The sequence below is a fragment of the Oncorhynchus mykiss genome, chromosome 6 (assembly GCF_013265735.2).
Source record: "Oncorhynchus mykiss isolate Arlee chromosome 6, USDA_OmykA_1.1, whole genome shotgun sequence".
NCBI lineage: Eukaryota > Metazoa > Chordata > Actinopteri > Salmoniformes > Salmonidae > Oncorhynchus > Oncorhynchus mykiss.
Window position 1 is genome coordinate 57,595,336 of NC_048570.1, and position 26,448 is coordinate 57,621,783.

A 26,448-nucleotide genomic window follows, 5' to 3' on the forward strand; every position below is an offset into this window, starting at 1 on the left:
ATGTCTTAACAAATAGGCAGGAATATAATGTCCATGGCATCCTAAAGCAATCTGGCAAATGATCAATCAGTCTCATGAAGATAGGTCTTTAAAAAATGACTAACTTTCAATATCTACAAATGGTGGCCTAAGTACAATAAGCACACACAATAAGACATTTGTTGAAATAATTTAATCAACAAAGAAAAATACATTTGTTTTAAAATGGAAACTGCAACACATTTTTTTTTCAGCAGAAAATACAAGCCTGTGATTGTGAGTCAAGGAGTAGGCTACGTACTGTGGATAGGATTTACGTAGGTGTATTGAGAGAGATGAATCCCTTGTTGCACTTGAAGAGTGACAGGATTTACAACAACAACAAACAACTCAGCATGCAGTATTACCAGTGTTCGTGTAAATACAACACGTGCATGTGAACTAGCCATAGTTATCATTTAATAGGTTGATTATATTCCGGTCTGTTACAGTAAATCTGACTTTTTTTCTTGAAATGGCTTGGATGGGTGATATTAATGTGTAACTTCATCTCAGCATGATAACGGTAGTGCTCATTCAGCTATGAAAAACTAACTACTGTATAGCAGGTCTGGTCCAAAGTTATATCAGTTACACATAATGAGCTCTTAAGTATAGGAAGTATCAATAAATAAATATATTACATTAATGTCTGCCCGGATGTGGTGTTATGGGCTGATACTGTACATAGTGCTCTCTGGATGCCTGGGTATTTGCACATCCTCAGTTTAATTCGACTCGAAACAGATTTTGGCATTACATATTTCAAAGATCGTGCAGGTAGCTTTTTTTTATTTTCACACACGTTGTGTGTCCGTATGTAAAGTTTCAAATGACACAGTATGTTTCTCACTGGCTCAGTCTATAGCACTTCACTTGACAAAAGCTACGTACAAGCAAAACTACACTGGAGAAAAATACCTTTTGTACATAATAACTGAAGCAAAGTGGGTTGAATGGAAACAGGTGTGAAATGGGATAAGTTGATAGTTGTATTAAACTACTTTGAATATAACATGTGTAACAACTCTCGTATTCTCCAAAGATAAAATACAGCTGCGCATATTCATAAAAATGACAAATACCGTATATTACCTGATTAAACACTGCATGATTTTTTTTATACATCATTTGTATAAGTTTAGCTGCCGTTTTTAGGCCCTGTGTAATGAGATCAACTTTAAAAACGTATAGTCGACTGTAATTCCATCACAGGGCTTTTGAATCTCCGATCCATTCAATATTGGCAGGCTTTTTACTTTCTGCTCGGCGCATTTTCACCATTGCTTTCCAAGTGTGTGAATACATCACTTTACAAATACAATGACAGCATTACATTACATACCATACACATACCATCCCCTATACCACAGAAACACAGACATTACTTATCATGTTTATTCTGTTCAGCTTTAAAAACAGATCATAGAGGTGGTTAAGTATAGGTACTACAAGTATTACATTGCATTGATGAGTTTCATTGAATATATCAAATGTGTTCATAGTTGGAAATCTTGGGAAATTCTGTGATATCCAGTGATATGTCAGTGTATGCTATTGTTGACATGTTATAGGATGCTGTGGGATAAATAATGGCAGGCAATGGGATAATTTCCATATAATTTCCATATATATATATATATTTCCATTTCCATATAAGTGGATACATAGATTTAGGCTCTTAAATCTTGATCCAGGAAGGCAGGATCCGGAATTACTCAGTCCAGCCTTGTATGGTTACATTTTTATGTGTGGTATACTATTTGGGTATTTGGAATGGCAAAGCGGACAGGTGGTTATCTTAGTCATACAGTGGGTGCCACATGGCGATCTGCTTACGGGGGTTGTCTAGCATCTGCTGCCAGTGTTGGAGGCCAGTATTAGAGGCATGTAAACCCAGTTGACAGCGACCCAGGGACTCCTGCTCACCAGGACCTGCCTGATTCAACACCTCCAAGTCCAGACTGGATTTAGATAGCAGCTCGCGAGGAACCTCCAGCATCATCATCTCATTCCACACTGGGTTCATCTTGTGCTTGACCCGTCGCGTCTGCTTCTTCTTCAGCTTGGTAGTCTGGTGCTTCAGGGCCAGTTTCACAGACAGGTCTAGGAACAAGGAACAAATCCGTCACTGCAGTGAAATCCACCAACAAAAATATTTGTCATTTTTAGTATACTCTGTCGTCAACCTGTGGCTGAATGGTTGTTCATGGTTGTATGATTTGAAGAGCAGTTGTAGGCATCATACAATATGAGCTGCAATGGGTCATATTAATAAACAGGGTGTACCTATGGAGTCCTTCAGCTTGTCCGACTGTAGTCCTCTAGCCTTCATCACCACTACTCCCAGCCGGTTGGCTGCAGGCAGGTAACTTATGGACAGCAGGAGCTCTCCAGCTGACTGGACATCCTGCTGATTATAGTCAATCACACCAGTTCACTGTGATTAGAACAAGTCACACGAAAAGCTTTACTCTGCAAATAATGTCAAAAAAACAGCGCAGAAAACTTCAACAGACTTTGGTATACATAGGTTAGAACAAATATCACAATAAGCCATGTCCATTTATGAATGACAATAAGGTGTGTACACGTGCCTGTTACCTTGACGCCATCATTAATGGACACAAAGGTCTGATTCACTAGTAATCAAATGGACTGGATGAATGGCTGTGTGAGTCACCTCTGTGCCTCAGGAAGATTAGGATTCATTAGGCACAAATCATTATAATCACTGCTATTACGCTTCTGATGCTACTGGTGAATCTCACATTGATCTGAAATCGTGCCACTTTCATAAATGGTCTTCGTGCGTGGGTTAGCGGCATACTGCAATATGCACCAATATGTCACTTTACTAAGTGGAATATCAGAGACTCTTATAACCAGGAAAGAGTCTGTTGTAAAAGTAATATCATTTGAACGTAATGTGTGTGTAGGAGAGGCTTTGCAGTCAACACTCCACCTTTTGTCAAACTGTTATCATGCATTAGTGAAAGTGATTGATATCTAGGATCTTTGGTCTTCCAGTAGTGCACATAAGAAGAAGTGATTTGTATTATGTCCAAACAGGCCACACAAAAAATAGGGAGCCCACTAATGGGCAAAAAGTCAAGGGTTATGCATTAGTGAATATGCAGCGTAGACGAGGCATAATTTGCTTTTTTAGGGGGTACTTGAAAATGACATGTTAACTACATCATTTTAACAGCACCAAAGAGCACAGTACAGTTTTACAGCTTGAGCGTCCCTTTATAATCTGCGATCCATGGCAAGTAAACACATTAAAGTAGCAGCCTGACTTGCTCTTGGATTTGCTGTGAGCAATGTATCAAAGGAGTGGTAAGTAATCGATGCAAAGGGAATGGGGTAGTCTTGTTCTTTGAATAGTGTTCTTCTCTGAGTCAATAACTCTATACCACCAAAACTCAACAAAAAAAAGAAATGTCGCTTTTTCAGGACCCTGTCTTTCAAAGACAATTAGTGAAAATCCTAACAACTTCACAGATCTGCATTGTAAAGGGTTTAAACACTGTTTCCCATGCCTGTTCAATGAGCCATAAACAATTCATGAACATGCACCTGTCGTTAAGACACTAACAGCTTACAGACGGTAGGCAATTAAGGTCACAGTTATGAAAACTTAGGACACTAAAGAGGCATTTCTACTGACTCTGAAAAACACCAAAAGAAAGATGCCCAGGGATCCTGCTCATCTGTGTGAATGTGCCTTAGGCATGCTGCAAGGAGGCATGAGGACTGCAGATGTGGCCAGGGCAATAAATTGCCATGTCTGTACTGTGATGCCTAAGACAGCGCTACAGGGAGACAGGATGGACAGCTGATTGTCCTCGCAGTGGCAGACCACGTGTAACAACACCTGCACAGGATCGGTACATCCGAACAGCACACCTGCGGGACAGGTACAAGATGGCAACAACAACTGCAAGAGTTACACCAGGAATGCACAATCTCTCCATCAGTGCTCAGACTGTCCACAATAGGCAGAGAGGCTGGACTGAGGGCTTGTAGGCCTGTTGTAAGGCAGGTCCTCACCAAACATCACTGACAACAACGTCGCCTATGGGCACAAACCCACCGTCGCTGGACCAGACAGGACTGGCAAAAAGTGCTCTTCACTGATGAGTTGCGGTTTTGTCTCACCAGGGGTGATGGTCGGATTCGTGTTTATCGTCGAAGGAATGAGCGTTACACCGAGGCCTGTACTCTAGAGTGGGATCTATTTGGAGGTGGAGGGTCTGTCATGGTCTGGGGCGGTGTGTCACAGCATCATCGGACTGAACTTGTTGTCATTGCAGGCAATCTCAACGCTGTGCATTACAGGGAAGACATCCCTAATGTGGTACCCTTCCTGCAGGCTCATCCTGACATGACACTCCAGCATGACAATGCCACCAGCCATACTGCTCATTCTGTGCGTGATTTCCTGCAAGAATGTCAGTGTTCTGCCATGGCCAGTGAAGAGCCCGGATCTCAATCCTATTGAGCACGTCTGGGACCTGTTGGATCGGAGGGTGAGGTCTAGGGCCATTCACCACAGAAATGTCTGGGAACTTGCGGGTGCCTTGGTGGAAGAGTGGGGTAACATCTCACAGCAAGAACTGGCAAATTTGGTGCAGTCCATGAGGAGGAGATGCACTGCAGTACTTAATGAAGCTGGTGGCCACACCAGATACTGACTGTTACTTTTGATTTTGACCCCCCCCCCCCCCCCCCTTTGTTCAGGGACACATTATTATTATTATTATTAAAATCCACATGTCTGTGGAACTTGTTCAGTTTATGCCTCAGTTGTTGAATCTCTTTATGTTCATACAAATATTGACAAGTGCATTTTGCAGAAACTTAACGCCTTTGACAGTGAGAGGACGTTTCTTTTTTTTTTTTGCTGAGTTCACAACCAAATCAAAGGTTTAATGAAAATGTTTGTCTCTCTTTCAGTTGGACATCTAATAAATGAAATATCTCCTATCTTTCTTCAGTGGAGTATCATAGTGTGTGATTTCCTGAGGAGCTACAGCGCAGTCTACTGCTGCGTGTGTCATCCCTGGCTTCTGTCAGCCCCATCTGCTCCTGCGCTCTCTCTATGCAGCTAGGATCATTAAATAAAGAGCTGAGAAACTTCTCACTGTGCTCAATTAGAAAATAATTTATAGCTATTTTTCCGCAGCGGCGTGTATCACTTGCGTCACAACCCACATCATACAAACTCCCGCCTTCCCCTCCCTACATCTCTTAGCCTCCTCCTGTCCTCTGTCTCCTCTATCTGCTCGTCCTTTTCATCTTTGGCATGACTTATTTATCTTGTGTCATCCTCGTATCTCTCTCCGTCATCTCCCACTCCCTCTCCAGCTCTCCATCATCCCTATTTGTGATTCCTGGCAGGACTTCAGGCTCTCTTGCGCATCCCTGAAGACGGAAAAAGATCCCCAGGGTTTGTGATGACGTAGATTCTGATCTGCTGCCTAGCTCGGAGGCTCACGATGCAGTAGCCAGGAAAGACTGGAGAGCTGGCTGTTTTTTTAAATTAAATCCTTATTTTCACACAGGTGTCCCTGTAGCTGATGTTTTAATTGAAGAACAGCTTGTGGGTGGACAGAATGAGCTGTTTTGACAGAAAAGAGAAACCAGATCAAATTGGGTTTCTTAAAACCCCCTTTTTTTAAAGGCTTTCCAGCCTTTCAAATGGATCAGAAGCTAATAAACTGAAAAGGACTTGCAGTATACATTTTGTCTCTCTGTATGTACTCAATCCTTTCAGAGATTTCAATCAAAACGACCAACAACAATCTCCTTTTCAACTCTATATACAAATCCTCCCTGTGTCACTGAGACTGAGGCATGAAATGGATTGCATTTTTCTATAGCAGCTTGAGTAGCTGTCCTTTTTACTAAATCATCTTTAGGTTCCCATAAAGGCGGATGGTTACAACTGTATCTTGAGGAGGCTTAACAGTGCTTGTTACAGGGTAGCCATACAGACAGGCAGACCAAACCTAGCCATTGAGCTAAATTAGTTTGGCTTTGAATCAAAAAATTATTTTGATCACAGTGCCTAGTATTCAGTGTCACCAGATCTACAGAACAGTTGTCTTGTTTGCGAGCTGGGATGGCTCAAGTCACTATCAGATCACAGAGGGGTAGGGTCTCTCGAAGGATGCCATGGCAACGCCTACTTTTTATAATTAACACCTTCTGACAGCTCAGAGAAGCAGAGGAGAGACAATTAGCACAGGTTCGAGATAGTTAGTGGAAACACACTAAACACACAGTGACGCATCTCACCCCAATTCAGAATCACTCATGATTCCACCCAGTCTTCAAAAGAAAATAAACAGTTATAGTACTCCTCATGACTAAAAAATGATATATGTGATGGTCTTGAAGAGGAACACAGTCCTACACAATTCAATTGACAAAAAATATAATAATATTGGAGGGAACAAATCACCCGGTGATTTCGCCTCGTTTTTTGGCTTGCTTACAGCCGTCTGGGAGAGAGGAGAGGAGGAGCTGGGATCCTATGAGAGGTTCATGGGTCTGTTCAAGATGGTCTTCGACCATCCTCCAGAGGGCAGAGAAGGAGGGGAGTGACTTCTCCAGCTCCAATAGGGTGCCCAGACCGCTGCGAAGTACGCCCTCAGATTTCAGACTGTGGCAGCCTCCAGCAGATGGAATGAGCCGGTGAGGACTGCGCGAAAAGAGGTCCAAACGGAGTTGGCGTGTCGGGATGACAACCTATCCTTGAACGCACTCATCGCAATGGCCATCCGTCTGGATAACCTTGCTTGGGAGCCATCCACCAGGCTCTGTAAAGGGAATCCGCTCCGGATACCTGTCCTCCAGAGAGCATATACGTCCCCACGGGGGTAAGAGATCGGCTGTTGACCTGGGCACACACATCCCTCGCCGCTGGGCACCCAGGTATCACCTGCACCATCCAATCCCTCTCCGATAAGTACTGGTACCTTGGCGCAGGGCGTTGCCCCCTATGTCAACTCCTGCTCTGTATGTGCACAAACCAAATCTCGCCGGCACGCTCCAGCAGGGCAACTACTTCCCCGTCCCGTGCCTCAGCGGCCTTGGTCCCATCTGTCCATAGACTTTGTTAATGATCTCCCCCCATTTCTGATGGTTTCACCACTGTTATGGTTGTTGCTCCCCCTCTACAGCACTGCTCCCCATCATTACGCACACTTGCTTCCCATCATTACATACACCTGGATTTCATCATCACCTTGATTACCTTCGCTTTATTTAGCCCTCAGTAGCCTCAGTCATCAGGCAGTATTGGTTTGTTTTGATTCATGTTCTGTACGCTTCTCGTGTTTTACTTATCTTCATCATTATTAAACTCACCTTCTGCACCTGCTTCCTGACTCCCGGCATATACGTGACACTCATTAAGAAATGCCGGCGGCTATGACAGAAAACAAATTTGAGTTGGCTTGGGGGTGTGCTTTGACGTGGGTGTATCTTAGGTGTGTCCTTGCCAGCACCAAGAAACCCATCTGTCAGAAGCTTGCCCGCAGCTGCCCCCCCCCCCCCCCCCCCCCCACTCAATCGCAACAAACCTCCTAGAGGGCGAGTTCAACAACTACAGATGTATGATGAGATGCAGGAGGAAACTTTGAATAGGTCAGTAGCCTACATAGTAATATGGGAAGAATGCAATAGCTATTGCATTCTTGTATACCCTTTAAACTAAGTGTTTTTGATAACTTTTAAATGTAGTAGCAGAAAGATGTAGAATAAAAAACCCTTTACATAATACCATAGAAGCAGTGTTCTGCTAACATAACAATGAACACCTTTCATTGTCATTCCCAGCCGATACAGACACTGTGACTATCAGCATGTTTGTCTGGTGGTAAAGGGGATACCTTGGCAAACATGTTTTTCACATTTATGTCAGAGTGGTCATACAGTACCTTCCTGTGTGGTATCCCATATACAAAAGGAGTTCCCTGATCAGATGCAGAATACACATGTTCACTGATACCATTCAATTCAATAATTAAAAAAGACAATACAAGTAAAAGTTGTTTCTAGTAAAAATGTTTATGCAGAGTGTAAGCTCTCTCTCCTTTCAGAGACATCAGTATCAAGCCCATCTGTCAGTCTGGACTTCATCACATCATCTTGCAAGTCTCCATGCTCTGGCCCCATACATGTTTCTGTGAACACATATGCACATAGTCACTGTTCTATTACCAATGGCAGTTAGGATAGGTAATATCTGATGCACAAACAGGTACTATGTTGACGTTTTAACAAGTCAGACTAAACCTACCTAATGCTGTTCTCCCCATCAACGACCGTTGGTGAGCAGGTAAGAGGTGAGGCTGGAAGTGAGGTATTTGCCAGAGCCCCTTTGATGGGCATAGCAGCGTAGATCAGCTCCTGGCCCCTCTTCAAAGATACTGGTCGGTCACACGCACGCACACGCGCGCACACACACACACACACACACACACACACACAGCACTGATTATGATTAGCCTGGTGAAACCAACCTGATCGCTGCGTTCATCTTTCTATTTCACTTCAGATCAATCTTGTTCTACCAAGCTAGGTTATGCTCCGGACATTATATGCATCTAAAAAGTAGAAAATAAGCAACAAGTAATGTCAGTTTACATCAATTATGTTTCACAATTGGGTTATCAAATGTATCAAATGTAATGAAGTGGGTTACCTTCTGTATTTTTTTTTTTACAAATGATGAGCCTGGGAAGGCTGTTGCCGCAGACAGGTGAAGGTTGCTGGCCGGATACTTGCAATTGGAATGCTCACAGCGAGGGCCCCCTTGCTGGTCTCTATACTGCATGTTTGGTTGCAAATAGGACATCTCTCGAATAACAATATTTATATTGTGCCCTCGACACTAACTTAGAGTGGCATGGAAATATGATTACATCGCTAGCCAAATAATTAGTAGGAAACAACTTTGCCATAGTATGATGTCGTCAAATAACATCCACTATACTAGCGACGATCGTGATAATGATTATCAATATACATAACCCGATACATAACCAGCAGTCTATGGTCTAGCTAGCAGTATACTCACCATCACTGGGGACCGACAAACTCCAACCACCTATTCCGCATGATAGGGTCCTTCGGCAGGGCATGCAAACCATAGTTGCTGGCTGTGCATCTTGCTGGAAGCATGCGTTGCATGGTTAATCCGTTTAAGTCTTTTCAGTCTCAAACGGCCGTGATCCTTTGAACATGTTGGTTGGGGAGCCCCATTCAATGAAGGTAAGCGAAGTGGGCGGAGTGGACATTTGCAGGTGGAGCTTGGCAAAAGGGGGCATGATTTGTTGACATATTTGTAATCCAAACCCGACCTTCATTTACTCGTTGTGATGCACTGAGGTTCCAAACTCTATTTTAGACGAGACTGACTTCATGACCAAAATGGCCTTATGTACACTTTGTAGTCAATTGTGATACTAAAATAAATGTTTCTGACTCATAGTCCTGAGGACCATGCCTCAGGACTACCTGGCCTGATAACTCTTTGCTGTCCCCAGTCCATCTGGCCGTGCTGCTGCTCCAGTTTCAACTGTTGTGCCTGCGGCTATGGAACCCTGACCTGTTCACCGGATGTGCTACCTGTCCCAGGCATGCTGTTTTCAACTGTATGGAGACAGCAGGAGCGGTAGAGATACTCTGAATGATCGGCTATGAAAAGCCAACTGACATTTACTCCTGAGGTGCTGACATGTTGCACCCTCGACAACCACTGTGATCATTATTATTTGACCCTGCTGGTCATCTATGTGTTACGTTCCCCAGTTTCTGTGTTGAAGTTTGTGTATTTGAGTGTGTGTTTCAGGAGTTGGCTTCCTGAAATTCCCCAAGCAGCTGATTGGTCGACTCCACGGCTAATTGGAGCTGACCCCGCCCCCTCTTCGAGTTACAGCTGTATCCGATTAATCTCCTTCTGAAGCTATATAAAAGCCGATGTTCTGTTCAGAAGAGAGATGATAGCTGGGAGGTCATTGCAGAAAGAGTGTTTGTGATATAGAGAGATAATTGCTGAGAGAGGAGGCTGATGGCTCAGGGTTATTTACAGTGTTAGTTGTAGCTGGGAGCAGTTGGTATGTACTGTGTTAGTTTGTTGCTCAGTCAGAGCATATTTGATGTCCTGTGTTTCTCAGTTTGTGAAATTGTTTAATATTCTGTTTCATTTGTTCTCAGGGTGGAAGGGGAAGGCACCTAGGGAGTGTTTAGGCAAGAGGCCCGCGGGCATACATACTGTATACCCGTAGTATATTCACTGTCTAGGTAAGACCTGGGCGGACCACACCCTGTATTTTGGTTAGGGCACCAGGTGGTGCTAAATTAGGTAAGTAGTGGTTAGGCAGGTAAGATAGGAGAGGGGGCTCTGATATTTACTTTCTTTGCTTTGGTTCCGTCCAGCCCCTTTTCCCCATATTACCGTGTGAAGGAATAAATTCCTAGTAAGTAGTAAATTCTGGGGAGTTGAGTTGTAGCATGGTGTTGCATTCCCTCTTCAGAGGTGTGTGTAACATATGAACATTTGAACATCTTGGCCATGTTCTTTTATAATCTCCGTCTGGCATAGCCAGAAAAGAAGACTGGCCACCCCTCATAGCCTGGTTACCTCTCTAGCCAATGCCATCTACTATGTATCAATGGTAAGAACAGGGTAGTCTACCTGTTTTGGTGGTTGAAGGTCGACCCAGCAGTCTGCGTTGGACATCATGCCCACATCAACCAGCTTGAACCTCATAACGCCGAGGTTGGTGTTCTGGGAGAAGCGGTCACAACTGTGCAGGGAGAGAGCCACTTCGCCCTCCACCTCATACCCTCCTGGCAGGGAGAACACCAATCCTTCCTCCCAGCGGGTGTGGCTGGTCAGGCGTCGCGACGAGGTCTGGGCCTCCCTCTGTCCTGCTGCAAAGGTCAGGACTCCGGCCACATAGCCCTCACAGCCCGACCCCACACACAAATGCTCCGCTACAGAGAAAGACGGAGAGGGGAGGCAACAGAGAGAGGGGAGCAAACCCTGAGAATAGCAGTCTATTGATTTTTACATTTGAGTAATTTAGCAGATGATCTTATCCAGAGAGACTTACAGTTAGTGCATTCATCTTAACATACACAAGCTAGGTGGGACAACCACATGTCATAGTAAGTCCATTTTTTCCTCAGTAAAGTAGCTATTAGCAAAGTCAGTGCTAGTAAGGGGAGGAGTAAAGTGTGTTTTTCATAAAAGGCATTCTTGAAAGGGGGGGATTATTTAAAATAGAGGTAGGGTTTCAAATGTTTTCGGAAGATGGGCAGGGACTCCACTGTCCTAGCTTCTTCCACCATTGGGGTGCCAGGACAGAGAAGCGCTTTAGGGGTGGGAGGGCTAAGAGACCAGAGGTGACACGACAAAGTATTCGGGTTGGGGTGTAGGGTTTGAGCATAGCTTGAAGGTAGAGAGGGGCAGTTCCTCTTACTGCTCTGTAGGCAAATACCATGGTCTTGTAGTGGATGCAGGCTTCAACTCGAAGCTAGTGGAAGAGAGATTCTCATTAGCTGTTCCCAATTCCCTATTTCTGAAATAAGCATATATGAAAAAGTCTGCCAAATCTTATGTAGAATACACTGATGCTAGAACTGTATAGGATATGGATTAATAAGGAGAGTATGTGTATGCCAGGCAGGACTCACAGACAGCTGGTCTGCAAAGAAGAGGGCACGACAAAACCTATTCCCCCCTCAGGAGACTGAAAAGATTTGGCATGGGTCCTCAGATCCTCAAAAGGTTCTACAGCTGCACCATCGAGAGCATCCTGACTGGTTGCATCCCTGCCTCGTATGGCAACTGCTCGGCGTCCGACCTCCAGTCATTACAGAGGGTAGCGTGAACGGCTCAGTACATCACTGGGGCCAAGCTTCCTGCCACCCAGGACCTCTATACCAGGCGTTGTCAGAGGAAGGCCCTAAAAATTGTCAAATACTCCTGCCACTCTAGTCAGAGACTGTTCTCTCTGCTACCACACGGTACAGGATTGCCAAGTCTAGGTCCCAGAAGCTTCTAAACGGTTTCTACCCCCAAGCCATAAGACTCCTGAACTTCTAATCAAATGGATACCCACACTATTTGCATTGCCCCCCCCCCCCCCTCTTTTACACTGCTGCTACTCTCTGTTGTTATCATCTAGGCATAGTCACTTTAATAACTCTACCTACATGTACATATTACCTCAACTAACCAGTGCCCCCACAAATTGACTCTGTACCGTTACCCCCCTGTATATAGTCTCGCTATTGTTATTTTACTGCTGCTCTTTAATTACTTGTTACTTTTATTTCTAATTCTTATCTGTATTTTTTTAAACTGCATTGTTGGTTAGGGGCTCATAAGTAAGCATTTCACTGTAAGGTATACAGCCGTGGCCAAAAGTTTTGAGGATGACACAAATATATTTTTTTATAAAGTCTGCTGCCTCAGTTTGTATGATGGCAATTTGCATATACTCCAGAATGTTATGAAGAGTGATCCGATTAATTACAATTAATTGCAAAGTCCCCCTTTGCCATGCAAATTAAATGAATCCCCAAAAAACATTTCCACTGCATTTCAGCCCTGCCACAAAAGGACCAGCTGACATGTCAGTGATTCTCTCGTTAACACAGGTGTGAGTGTTGACGAGGACAAGGCTGGAGATCACTCTGTCATGCTGATTGACTTTGAATAACAGACTGAAAGCTTCAAAAGGAGGGTGGTGCTTGGAATCATTGTTCTTCCTCTGTCATCCATGGTTACCTGCAAGGAAACACGTGCCGTCATCATTGCTTTGCACAAAAAGGGCTTCACAGGCAAGGATATTGCTCCCAGTATGATTGCACCTAAATCAACCATTTATCGGATCATCAAGAACTTCAAGGAGAACGGTTCAATTGTTGTGAAGAAGGCTTTAGGGTGCACAAGAAAGTCCAGCAAGCGCCAGAACCATCTCCTAAAGTTGATTCAGCTATGGGATCGGGGCACCACCAGTATAGAGCTTGCTCAGGAATGGCAGCAGGCAGGTGTGAGTGCATCTGCACGCACAGTGAAGCAAAGATGTTTGGAGGATGGCCTGGTGTCAAGAAGGGCAGCAAAGAAGCCACTTCTTTCCAGGAAAAACATCAGGGACAGACTGATATTCTGCAAAAGGTACAGGGGTTGGACTGCTGAGGACTGGGGTAAAGTCAATTTCTCTGATGAATCCCCTATCCGATTGTTTGAGGCATCCGTAAAAAAGCTTGTCCGGAGAAGACATGGTGAGCGCTACCATCAGTCCTGTGTCATGCCAACAGTAAAGCATCCTGAGACCATTCATGTGTGGGGTTGCTTCTCAGCCAAGGGAGTGGGCTCACTCACAATATTGCCTAAGAACGCAGCCATGAATAAAGAATGGTACCAACACATCCTCCGAGAGCAACTTCTCCCAACCATCCAGGAACAGTCTGGTGACGAACAATGCCTTTTCCAGCATGATGGAGCACCTTGCTATAAGGCAAAAGTGATAACTAAGTGGCTCGGTGAACAAAACATCGATATTTTGGGTCCATGGACATAACTCCCCAGACCTTAATCCCATTGAGAACTTGTGGTCAATCCTCGAGGCGGGTGGACAAACAAAAATATATAAAGACACTAAGGCAGCAGACTTTGTGAAAATGAATATTTGTGTCATTCTCAAAACTTTAGGCCATGACTGTACACCTGTTGTATGCGGCGCATATGACTTATAAAATGTGATTTGATTTGAACCTGTGCCCTTCGTTAGCATATCACAACAAGCGTATGATGCTGGTGTGAACAGAGTGACATCTTGCAACACTACCCCCACCACCAACTAACACCCACCCACCCGCAAGGCAAAGTAGATGCATTGCTGACCTTTTCATTGGGCGGCGCATCAGCATCTACAGTCGATAAGCGTCCACATACGGGGACCAGCCAACAGAGTGCCAACGCAAAGGCGTCCGAGCTACTCAACCCCTTATCAAATTACCCACAGTCTTATGAAGAGGGGAGACCGGAGGATTGCTTTGTCTCACCACAAATTAAATACATTATTTTGTAGATGGAGGACATAAAAGAAGCAAGGCAGAATAATGAAATAGATGAAGCCAGTGTGGTAGTGTTTGTGCGTCATCACTTTGCCACTTTATTGGCTTCGGAATATTGCTTCAGAAGACACGATGCACTGAGGGGATTGGGTTGTGAGGTCTCCATTTACAATTTCCTGTCACACCCTGATCTGTTTCACCTGTCTTTGTGCTTGTCTCCACCTACCTCCAGGTGTCGCCCATCTTCCCCATTATCCCCAGTGTATTTATACCGGTGTACTCTGTCTGTTGCCAGTTCGTTTTGTTTCGTCAAGCCTACCAGCGGTTTTCCCGTGCTCCTAGCTTGCTCTAGTTCCCGTTTCCGACCATTCAGCCTGCCCTGACACTGCCTGCCGTTCTCTACCTTGTCACACCACCCTGGACTACTGACCCCTGCCTGCCCTGAGCCTGCCTGCCCTCCTCTACCTTCAAATCAAATCAAATTTTATTTGTCACATACACATGGTTAGCAGATGTTAATGCAAGTGTAGCGACTCCAGACTCTGCTCTGGATTACTGACCTCTGCCTGCCCTTGACCTGTTGTTTGACTGCCCCCTTTTCTGTTATAAACTTTTGTTACTTCGAAACTGTCTGCATCTGGGTCTTCTCCTGAGCCTTGACAATTTCCATCTATTTGTTACTCTTGATTGACTGTTGCCTCACATTGATTTATTATATTTGCAGACAACTGCCAATTCGTTTTTCCCCTAACTTTGTTTTCATTTGCAGAAGACTTCTGCTTGTTTACCTCTTTCGATAATGTTAATAAATTAGGTTTGAAAAGAAATGCACTGTCATGGAAGTACTTAAATAAACTTAGCAAAAAAATAAATGTCCCTTTTTCAGGACCCTGTCTTTCAAAGATAATTAGTAAATATCCAAATGACATTTGTCAATGAATTAATTATAGGAGAAACAAGACCAAGATGAGACTCTGGACAAGGCGGATACGGTATATTTGAGGCACTTTAATCTAGCATAGTAATATCTGGCAAACGTGCAGCACGGCTCCTATCGTCCACTCTTAGGGAGGTTTCGGAAAAAGAGGGCGTAACACATATTTGGGCAGTACATTTATACATTGAAATGACGTAGGTAGATTCTAGTAGTCCTGGCTCCTGGTTGGTTGTTCGTAGGTGATAGACAGTCCTCTCCAGCCTGTTGTCAGTATCCCATTAGTTCTTGACAGAGTTCTTTGTCTTTGTAGCACATCCCAAAGGGTTTGGAGCAGTGTATATTCATGGGTTATCAGTGTGTTTAACAACAGTCCGTGAATGCGTCATTACATGTTTTAATATGTTATTACAACACTTCACAGATCTTCATTGTGAAGGGTTTAAACACTGTTTCCCATGCTTGTTCAATGAACCATGAACAATTAATGAACATGCACCTGTGGAACGGTCGCTAAGACACTAACAGCTTACAGACGGTAGGAAATTAAGGTCACGGTTATGAAAACTAAGGACACTAAAGAGGTATTTCTACTGACTCTGAAAAACACCAAAAGAAAGATGCCCAGGGTCCCTGCTCATCTGTGTGAATGTGCTTTAGGCATGCTGCAAGGAGGCATGAGGACTGCAGATGTGGCCAGGCAATAAATTGCAATGTCCGTACTGTGAGACGCCTAAGACAGTGCTACAGGACGGACAGCTGATCATCCTCGCAGTGGCAGACCACGTGTAACAACACCTGCACAGGATCGGTACATCCGAACAGCACACCTGCGGGACAGGTACAGGATGGCAACAACAACTGCCCGAGTTACACCAGGAACGCACAATCCCTCCATCAGTGCTCAGACTGTCCACAATAGGCTGAGAGAGGCTGGACTGAGGGCTTGTAAACTTGTTGTAAGGTAGGTCCTCACCAAACATCACTGACAACAACGTCGCCTATGGGCACAAACCCACCATTGCTGGACCAGACAGGACTGGTAACAGGTGCTTTTCACTGATGAGTCGCGGTTTTGTCTCACCATGGGTGATGGTCGGATTTGTGTTTATCGTTGAAGGAATGAGTGTTACACCGAGGCCTGTACTCTGGAGCGGGATCTATTTGGAGGTGGAGGGTCTGTCATGGTCTGGGGCGGTGTGTCACAGCATCATCGGACTGAGCTTGTTGTCATTGCAGGCAATCTCAACGCTGTGCGTTACAGGGAAGACATCCTCCTCCCTCATGTGGTACCCTTCCTGCAAGCTCATCCTGACCAGCCATACTGCTCATTCTGTGCGTGATTTCCTGCAAGACAGGAATGTCAGTGTTCTGCCATGGCCAGCGAAGAGCCGGGATCTCAATCCCATTGAGCACGTCTGGGACCTGTTGGATCGGAGGGTGAGGGCTAGGCCATTCTCCACAGAAATATCTGGGAACTTGCAGGTGCCTTGGTGAAAGAGTGGGGTAACATCTCACAGCAAGAACTGGCAAATCTGGTGCAGTCCACGGGGAGGAGATGCACTGCAGTACTTAATGCAGCTGGTTTTCACTTGTTCAGTTTATGTCTCAGTTGTTGAATCTTGTTGTGTAAATATTTGTATGAACGTATGTTAAGTTTGATGAAAATAAATGCAGTTGACAGTGAGAGGACATTTCTTTTTTTGCTGAGTTTATGTTTAATAGGTGAACTAGGGTCAACATCATGTTTAGTGATACCTCACCCTTCATAGTTTGGCCCTGTCCGGGGGTGTCCTCGGATGGGGCCACAGTGTCTCCTGACCCCTCCTGTCTCAGCCTCCAGTATTTATGCTGCAGTAGTTTATGTGTCAGGGGGCTAGGGTCAGTTTGTTATATCTGGAGTACTTCTCCTATCCAATTCGGTGTCCTGTGTGAATTTAAGTGTGCTCTCTCTCATTCTCTCTTTCTCTCTCTCGGAGGACCTGAGCCCTAGGACCATGCCTGACATGATGACTCCTTGCTGTCCCCAGTCCACCTGGCTGTGCTGCTGCTCCAGTTTCAACTGTTCTGCCTTATTATTATTGGACCATGCTGGTCATTTATGAACATTTGAACATCTTGGCCATGTTCTGTTATAATCTCCACCCGGCACAGCCAGAAGAGGACTGGCCACCCCACATAGCCTGGTTTCTCTCTAGGTTTCTTCCTAGGTTTTGGCCTTTCTAGGGAGTTTTTCCTAGCCACCGTGCTTCTACACCTGCATTGCTTGCTGTCTGGGGTTTTAGGCTGGGTTTCTGTACAGCACTTTGAGATATCAGCTGATGTACGAAGGGCTATATAAATAAATTAGATTTGATTTGATAATTTACATGAAGTGGACATACTGGCAGATGATACTGTTGAGATCGTTGCCTTACCTTCTATCACGGTGATGTGTAGCTCGTTCTGGTCATTATAATAGGTGAGAGAGAAATGCAGCTTAGGGTGGAAGATGGAGCTGCTTGTTGTCATCCCATTGGGAAGATCCCTGGCACAGGGGGTTTCGTCCTTTGAGTCTGGGAAAAGAGGCTGCGTTAGGGCTGGGAAATTCTACGGTTACAGGTTTGCATTGAGACTCCAAGCAAAAACCATTGATTTCAAAGTTTTACAAACCATACAACTCCCTCCACGAGGACTACTTTTAACAATTAACACTGAAGATTTTACAAAAACACATTTACTGGAAGAAATATGCAGATGCAAAGTTTGGAAACAGAATTTCTGTAAAATCTCCAGTTTTTTTATGTGTCCATGTTTTCCAAAAACTCTTAAATATGTGCTCTGAATTAAGACTTAACGGTGTCTGCAGAAATAATGAAAGCTATGACATGACACATTGACTTTGAAAAAATATATTTTGGTCATTGAACTACAGCAAGTGAAGTGCATTTACACCCGGTAACGGAATTTATTCATGGGTCTTTGATCTGTACTATACAGGAATGCATAATTATGGATATGAATGTCATTCTCTTCATGGTGACGTATCCTAAATAGTTATACAAAGGTAGAAATATGCAATATACTCCTTTGCATATTTGGATATTATTCTATACACTGGCTATTATTTTAATGAGCTCTGCCCCCAAACAAGACCAAATTTGGTTAGTCCAGACCAGACCAAATCTGAACCAATCGTAGACAACTATGTTTCACAAGTTTTGACATCGAAGTACAGCACAGTAGAGTGCAGTAGAGTTCAGTACAGCACAGCACAACACAGTAGAGTTCAGTACAGCACAGCACAACACAGTAGAGTTCAGTACAGTACAGTACAGTACAGTAGAGTAGAGTTCAGTACAGTACATTAGTGTACTCAACTCCAGTGTGCTCTACTGTGTACTGTACTGAGCTCTAGCCCAGTACTGTACTGAACTATACTCTATTTTTCCTTGCTGTACTGTACTCTACTGCAATGTACTTTGCTGTCCAAACTTGTGAACCCAACTGTGGTTTGTGACTACTATGATTTCCCATTTTAGTCAATTCAATTGCAGAAATTCTCTTACCAATTTTTCGGAACTTCCATTACCGATTTGGTAACGGAATTCAGAGTTTTAATCACTTAATAATTCATAAACAAAATTGGTATCAGTAAAAACACTATAACTAATTGATAGGTCTACCTTTACTTGTTCCTTCTGTGAACTTTAATTATCCTCCCTCATGAGGGAGAGAAACTAGAAAATATCTTAAAGATATGTGAGTTTTTGGTAATGTAATTTCAAGGCTCAAGGAAGTTTTTCTTAAACTTACAGAAGGAAGAAAGATTTCTCCAAAACTAAACATAACTGTTGGTATTAGTTGGTTAGGGGTCTATACTTCAACATTATTGTGTTTTGATGTATTTCTGATAAATTTTTAGACTATTTCTGTTAGATGTTTTCTAAGAGAAGAAATCAAATCCTTTGCTTATTCCAAATTGTTAGGAAGGAAAATGTTGAACCTAATATGTTGGTGCCCATGGGTCCTTTTATATGGAAATGTCTGGCTGTTTTTCTTCCTAGGGACATCGAATGGTAAATGTGTGCATCAACTAAACCATGAAAATCAGTGTATCTTACATTTATTTTAATTTTTTTAGAAACAATTATTTGAGAAATAATTAATAGTCAAGCGTGTGTGTTAATAGTTTTTTTTTTTCAAATAATAAATCCAAGTATCCATGTATTGCCAAACTGTCTGTTACTGTAAGGCAACTGCATTCAGGTACATAAAAGCCCTGAAATCCTTAGATCAGAGAAAGCCTGCAGGTCCTGATCTTTTGGATCCCTGCTTTTTAAATCTGGCAGCTGATTTCATAGCTGAACCACTTACACATCTGTTCAATCTAACCCTGGAATGTAATGAAATTCCCGAAAATCTGGAAATCAGCATTTGTCCTACCACTTTTAAAAGGGGGAGATCAAACTCTTTTAAATAGTTATAGGCCAATCTCAAAGCTGTCACCCCTGGTGAAAATACTTGAAACCCTTGTGAGTGAACAGCTAAAATAGTTTTTATTTACTAACTCTATTTTATTACAGCAGCCATGAAGGTTTTAAATTATATCACTGAAGCCCTTGACAAAAAACAGCACTGTGTCTCACTTTTTATTGATCTCTCTAAGGCTTTTGATACAGTTGATCATGCTATACTAAGGCAGAGATTGTCGAGTGTAGGTATTTCATAGCATGTAGTTGCATGGTTTGCTAACTCTCTGTCTGATATAACTCAGTGCACTCAATTTGATGGGCTTATGTCTGTTAAATTGTCTGTCTTTAATGGTGTGCCCCAAGGCTCTGTACTTCGTCCTCTCTTATTCACTATTTATATAAATGATTTAGACAAAAATGAGCAACTTCATTTTTATGCTGATGATACTGTTATTTACTGTTGTGCCTTGTCTCTTACAAAAGCTTTCCAGAACTTGCAAACTGCTTTTTATACTGTTCAACATACCTTGTGTCAATTGAAGCTTATCCTCAATACTGACAAAACTAAACTAATGGTGTTTTCTAAAGCAAGAAATGGACCTCTGAACCTTTCACCTATTACTACCTGTCAGGGCAAGGAGATTGAGGTTGTAACCTCATATAAATATCTTGGAATTTTAATTGATGACGGCCTCTCTTTTAAATTGCATATTCAACATCTTACAAAAAAATTGAAGCTTAAATTGGGATTTTATTTTAGGAATAAGGCCTGTCTTTCTTTTGAAGCCAGAAGGCTAGTTATCAGCTACATTTATGCCTTTACTAGACTATGGGGATATTTTACATATGAATGCTTCCGCTCAGTGTTTGAGATCAATTGACACCCTTTACCATGGCACTTTGAGATTTATTTTAAACTGCAAAACCCTAACGCACCAACACACTTTGTATACCAGGGTTGGCTGGCCTTCTCTAGTCACTCATAGGCTCAGGCACTGGTATACTTTTATTTACAAAGCCATTTTGGGTTAACTACCTTTTTATTTGGGCATTTTTATTGTTTAGAAATGTGCTGGGTACTCTCTTCGTTCGCTGGACTTTATCCTGATAACTGTTCCAAATGTCCGAACTGAATTTGGTAAAAGGGCTTTTATGTACTCTGCGCCATCATCTTGGAACGCCTTACAAAATACCTTTAAACTGGAAGAACTTGTCCCGATTGGTATTTTTAAATCACTGATTAATGATCTTGAGGCTGATTCCCTGACCTTTCAATGTTTTTAATTTGCTGTTTTTGATTTTGCTATACTGAATTCTATGTTTTTTACTAGAATACTTGTAGTTTTTCATGTTGTTTGTCTGTCATTTTTGTAATGACTTGGTGCTGCCTATCTTGGCCAGGACGCTCTTGAAAAATAGATTTTAAATCTCAATGAGCCATTCCTGGTTAAATAAAGGTTAAAGAAAAAAAAAGGAAAAAAGAAAGCACCAAGAATAGCAGTATGAGGCTTTTAGCCCTGTGGGACCAGTCCTATCCATCATGCATTAGGTTCCATTGACTGGACACATCAATAACACTGAGTGGATGAGTGTAGGGACTAGTGAGGGAAGGAGGGAGAGCGGGGCAAAGCCTTTGATCACAATGCTCTGGCAGGAGGAGAGGTGCGTTAAGTAACACAAACAATTGTCTAGACTGAGTGAGTGGTAACTCTAATAGTAGGAAGTGATTAATTACAGTAATTACCAACAAAATGTGTTTCTGCCAATAATTGTTTTTCCTTATTTACAGCGAAAAAGTGGATGCAATCCAAAAATCCATTTAAATGTACAATTTCATCTGAAAAATGTTGAATCTAAATAACTGAATCTAAATAACACATTGTATAACATGATGAAGGCATAGTAGCTATGAAAAGAACAGGAAATTATAAAGGTATTTCTTTTGTTCAATTCAGGGTGTTTGTTATTGGTTGGGGTTTACCTTGTCTGAGGATCGTGAACGTGTCAGAGCTGTCCGTTGCTTGGTTACCAGCATCAGGCTCAGTCGAGGGTCCCTCGGGAGAGGGTTCGCCCCCCTTCTCTGAAGCATGATCAGGGTAGCTGATGACCTCAGATGAGGTCACAGACGGTTTGGGCTTGTATATTTTGGGAAATTTCAACAATGTCCTTGGTTGGATGGGCTCTGTGGATTTTTCCACACTGAACTAGAGGAGGAGGAAGAGTTGGTTAAAGACAGGCTCATAAAACTGTACTATGATACAATGTGTGGTGAGAAATCACAGATAGTTTGTAGACTGCTTCCATGAAGATTTAGTGTTGGTCGTGCAGTTCAAAGACTGCTGCCTGCTGTATGCAACCAATCCCAGGGGGGTTCATTACGGCCATAACAGTCCAATATCACTGCAGTCTGGCAATTCACAGGAAAACATGGAACACCAATTTACAGTGAATGCACCTCTCTGGCAGTCAGCTAAGTGTGGGCCATTCAGATGGGTGAGTTATGGTTATACTGATAAGAATTTCCATCCATTCTCCTGGGCTTGCACCATTACTCTCCCAAATCAAACTCTAAAACTGGTAACTGGTAGCCATTATATTAAAGTATAGAACTTTATTCATGCTTGTGGAATAAATTGCACATTGTTAAGTTACATTCCATAATGGGATATAAACATTTCAGATGAGGACTAAAGAGTAAGGTTGTTATCTCTCCAACCAGCAAGTGTTCTTTCACCTCCTTAGCAACACATTTAAAGTACTGCAAAAAGCAAGCTGACTGGAACATGGTGTACCCCTGGAGCATGCATCATGTGTGATGGCTTGTGTAAGCTGAGGAAAGGAAGACTGTGTGCAGCCTGGTCTCATAGACTAGACTTAACATAGTAAATGTAAATCTGGTATGATATATTACATGTGGTATGGTTACATAAGACAGAAGGTTAGGAGTTAGGTTAAAGGGTTAACACAAACGGCACGGACAACTTTAACATTTTAGCTAATTTGCAACTACTTAGCATGTTAGCTTAACCTTAACCCTTTAACCTAACTCCTAACCCTAACCTTAACTCTAACAATCCTTTAACTTAACTCCTAACCCTAACCCCTAGCCTAGCTATTGTTAGCCACCTAGCTAACATTAGCATTAGCCACCTTGCTAACGTTAGCCACAACAAATTAGAATTCGTAACATATCATTACAAATTGGTAAAATATTGTACGAATTGCAAATCATAATATTTCATAAGAATTGTAATTCGTAACATATCATACAAAATGGATGATGGACATCCACAAATGAATAAATACCAAACAAAACTTAACATATCATACTAATTGGAGTGTCCTGGATTTACATTTACTATATAAGGTCTACCCCTGAGTCCAGGTTGTAGCGTGAGCTGCACGGGTACCCTGCTCCTCCCTCCTCCCCAAATTACACTGACACAGATGTGCAGGGAACCTATGCATTCATTATTAGGCTAGTTCTAGCAGTTTTTTTCCCGCTCATCATCTCGTCACAAACTCATCGGATGGGTATCTGCTTCTAACACCATTATTTAGCCATCTTCAAATGAGACACATATGCAGGAACACTACACAGCCCATAAGGAAATAGGAATTTCAATTAAACACACTGTAGTTCTTCAAAGTGGTTGCTGAGGTGTTAAGTCTGCTTCAAAGCTGTGGAATCTCACTCCATGAATAAGCAGTCAAGGTCAAATGTGGACATACGTGCGACACCTTTTCTTTGGCTCAGAGAGATGACGGGTGGGTTCACTCTAAAGGGGACTGCAACAGACAGTCAACCTTTCCCACAGAAAGGACACGGTTTGTGAGCAGAACTTTGATACAATGCCACAAGTCGAGTCACAGATTAAGATTCCTGCAGCCCATTGGAACATGAATACAGTGCTCTACTAACTGTACTCCAGTGCCCATAACAGTAAAAAGACTACAACAAATGATCATCAGAGGAGCCAAATGGAGGGCTCTATCTTACCGCAGTCCATTATTGTAATGTAAGCCCTATCTGATGTTTTTTAACTGCTGCATTTCCTGTGTTACAATCTATATATCAGTTAAGGGTGATATCAAAGGTTGTCATAAGCAGATATGGCAAATTGTCTTCGCCCACTAACTTCCCTGTTCAAAAATCTAAAGACTAGTTGTTATATTAGTGTATTAACCAACTGCAATTAGCTATATTATTTACCAGGATGTCATGCCACTCAGAGTAACTGTAGTTACTCAAATCAAACATACAGGATAAAGCTTTCTGCACTACAATTATAGATCACCTATGAGATAGCTCTACACGTGATATGACATTTAGTCAATGGTATCACTCAATAACCATGGCATTCACTCCAGTCCCACGTCACATAAACCTAGTCACACAGATTCACCAAGTCACCTGCGGTGTTGGTAATTACCCTCCCAGGAAAGTAAGTTCTCTAATATCTGAGTTCATGTGCAAGTACTGTAGTAGGGCAGCTCACCTGCTCTGAGGAGTGCAGAACACTGGGTTTAGCCTTCTCTGGGTCTGCATCTTCACCACTTTCCAGCTTGCCTTTCTTACAGGACCTGCAGATCAGTGAGAGCCCACAGAGAGTGAGGATGCCTGACGCAGTGCCCAGCGTGGCACCAAGGACAGCAGCTGTGGTGAAAATCATGCTGGTCAACAAGGGCAACACAGGAAAAAATAAAGAGGAAGAAGAAAGGAAGCTAAATATGTCCAAGTTACTCTTCAGGCAGCATTACAAATAAAGATGCGGAGATGCTGATTGGTTAGTCTGCAGCAAATGTCCCACAAAAATAGGAAGGTTTTTCAGGAGACAGGCTGCACTTCATTCGGGTCCCAGCAGTTGGTTGCAAGCACTTTCAGTATGCAGTTCCCTCATCCAGAGACAGAGGGATAATGTTCCTGTCTGCAGAAGAGAACAGCATGAGAGAGAGGAAGCCCGCCTTGTCTACTTGCATATATTCAGTGAGAGGAGGGATGAGAAAAGACAAAGGGAGAGAAAGGAGTGGGAGGGAAGAGGCTGGCTGGCTGCTAGCTGGTTAGGACAGAATATGTATGTTTCATTGATGCTTCCCTTCTCTGTCTCTTTTTTCTCTTTAGCTCTACGTTCCTTTCTCTTCCTTCCTTCCTTCTCTTCCTCACTACCACTTTCCTGTTGTTCTCAGACCCATCCATGTCTGGCATCTGAATGACGTCAGAGGTAAAAATCCTACTCCCCAGAATAACCTTTTTTTTTACACACCAACAGAAAGTTTTAAAAAATAGGCTGATCTCATTCCCCTTCTCTCAACGCACTATCCCCATTATGCTGTTCAGCCAGGAGAATGTGCACCAACCACCACAATATTGCTATTAATTCCTCATGGTTAAGCAAAGGATACCTCTCTGAATTAAACATCTCTCTGAATCTGAAATTGCTAGAGTAAGAAGACATTTCATTTAGCCACATGAACAGTCAAAAACAAATCTATTCTCGATGAGGGGGAAAATCTCCCATCAAATTCTATATTTGGTCCCCCAACTTTTGCATTAATATGCAGTTTCCATGGAAACAACATAACCCACACTCCAAACAGAACCTCAAAATCTGTGAACATCTTGGGGCAAAGCACTGTTCTTAGCACTGCCGTAACCAAAAGTATAGTACTTGAACATGACAAATAAAAAGGCTCCATGGCTCATTACTAACAACAGTAGCTGACTGCAAGTAGTTCCACTTTGCAAGCTCTTCTGGAAGCATGCTGTATAATGAAAGCCATCATCATAGCTGTCTGGATAACTTAATAACACTTCAGTCTTCTTTTACATTCCATCCCCATGTCTAGATTAATCACATCCTGAAATGTCCCCCAGGGCACTGGCCATCTCTCCAAACTGTGTGATGATGTATGACGTATGACGCTTCAGTTTGGTTTTCCTGACCGCTTTCATTCAGAAGGCAATACTGGTTCATAAATCTGTTTTTTAACACAGCCTATCTATACATTTTAAACAAAAAGATAGCATTCTATAGGTATACATGTATCCAGCAATCTACGTCCAATGTTACACCCGCAGGAGGCCTTTTGCCTTTTGGTCGGCCGTCATTGTATATAAGAATTAGTTCTTAACTGACCTAGTTAAATAAAGGTTAAATAAATAAATACAATATTATCATTTCAGACAGTGAGAGAAGTCCCTTTTAAGACAATACTCATTCATGGATTTGAATTGAACATGCAAGAGCACAATATGTGAATTGAAGGATTACCCAATGCAGAAAATAGGCCTAATCTTTGATGCCATCTTGAGGATGTAAGAGAAAGTAAAATCTGCAGTTGCTTCATTCATTTTTGAACGTATAACTTAATGATATGTAGCCACTGATTCTTGGAGAATGCAATGTATTAACGCCACATGAGCTTAGTTCAACTGTAGTACCCCATCAGAACCCAAAATATAAGATTGTTTAACTCCAATGTTCGTAAAGAAAGTAAATGTAAACATCGGAGGCTCCCGAGTGCCGCAGCTGTCTAAGACACTGCACTACCAGCTATAATAATCTTTGGTACTATACACAATGATATAATGTCCCAATAATTTTATGTGCCACACAGGCCTCTCAACCAAGCTTGGCCAGAAGACCGGTATCAAATACAGGGAAACTACTACACAGTATGTTACTACAATCCAGAGTGTACACCATAACCGTAGGTGCACACATGCCTATAATTGGAAATTCCCTGAATAGGGCATACAGTTGGTGAAAGTATTTTATGTTGATTCATATCAACCACCTACCTAAGCATCCTACTAGTTTGAAGTAATCCATTGCTAATATAATGTGTAAATGTTTACACAAGAAGTTGAGATAGATGAGAACAACCTGATCACATTTTTCATATCAACTTCTCTCAAGCCCCACTCCCCAT

At 42.7% G+C, this 26,448-nt stretch overlaps 1 protein-coding gene across 3 annotated transcripts; it reads right to left on the reverse strand.

The window, feature by feature from the left end:
* Nucleotides 1–157: 157 nt before the first annotated feature.
* On the reverse strand, nt 158–26,447 carry syt13 (synaptotagmin XIII). Of its 3 annotated transcripts, none has more exons than XM_021606995.2 (7): nt 26,318–26,447; nt 24,015–24,443; nt 21,497–21,719; nt 17,479–17,616; nt 10,733–11,034; nt 2,308–2,428; nt 158–2,124 (listed from the first exon to the last, which is right to left on the reverse strand). In XM_021606995.2, exons 2-7 carry the CDS (start codon nt 24,186–24,188, stop codon nt 1,820–1,822), a joined length of 1,263 nt encoding a protein of 420 aa, XP_021462670.2. In that variant the 5' UTR covers nt 24,189–24,443; nt 26,318–26,447; the 3' UTR covers nt 158–1,819. The 3 variants fall into 3 exon arrangements, 2 of the variants coding, with proteins under 2 accessions (XP_021462670.2, XP_021462669.2); XM_021606994.2 differs by having other exon boundaries at nt 2,308–2,431; XR_005052170.1 differs by lacking the exons at nt 158–2,124; nt 2,308–2,428 and adding exons at nt 7,630–8,216; nt 8,333–8,863.
* Nucleotide 26,448: the final 1 nt, after the last annotated feature.

What these genes read in the sequence shown, in the direction of transcription:
- syt13 (XM_021606994.2), bottom strand. Translation starts at nt 24,188, where the DNA reads ATGATTTTCACCACAGCTGCTGTCCTTGGTGCCACGCTGGGCACTGCG. An exon ending in GTTCACGATCCTCAGACAAG is followed by an intron (nt 17,617 to 21,496) that starts GTAAACCCCAAC and finishes CTCTTTTCCCAG; the next exon opens with ACTCAAAGGACGAAACCCCC. An exon ending in ACACATCACCGTGATAGAAG is followed by an intron (nt 11,035 to 17,478) that starts GTAAGGCAACGA and finishes CTTTCTCTGTAG; the next exon opens with CGGAGCATTTGTGTGTGGGG.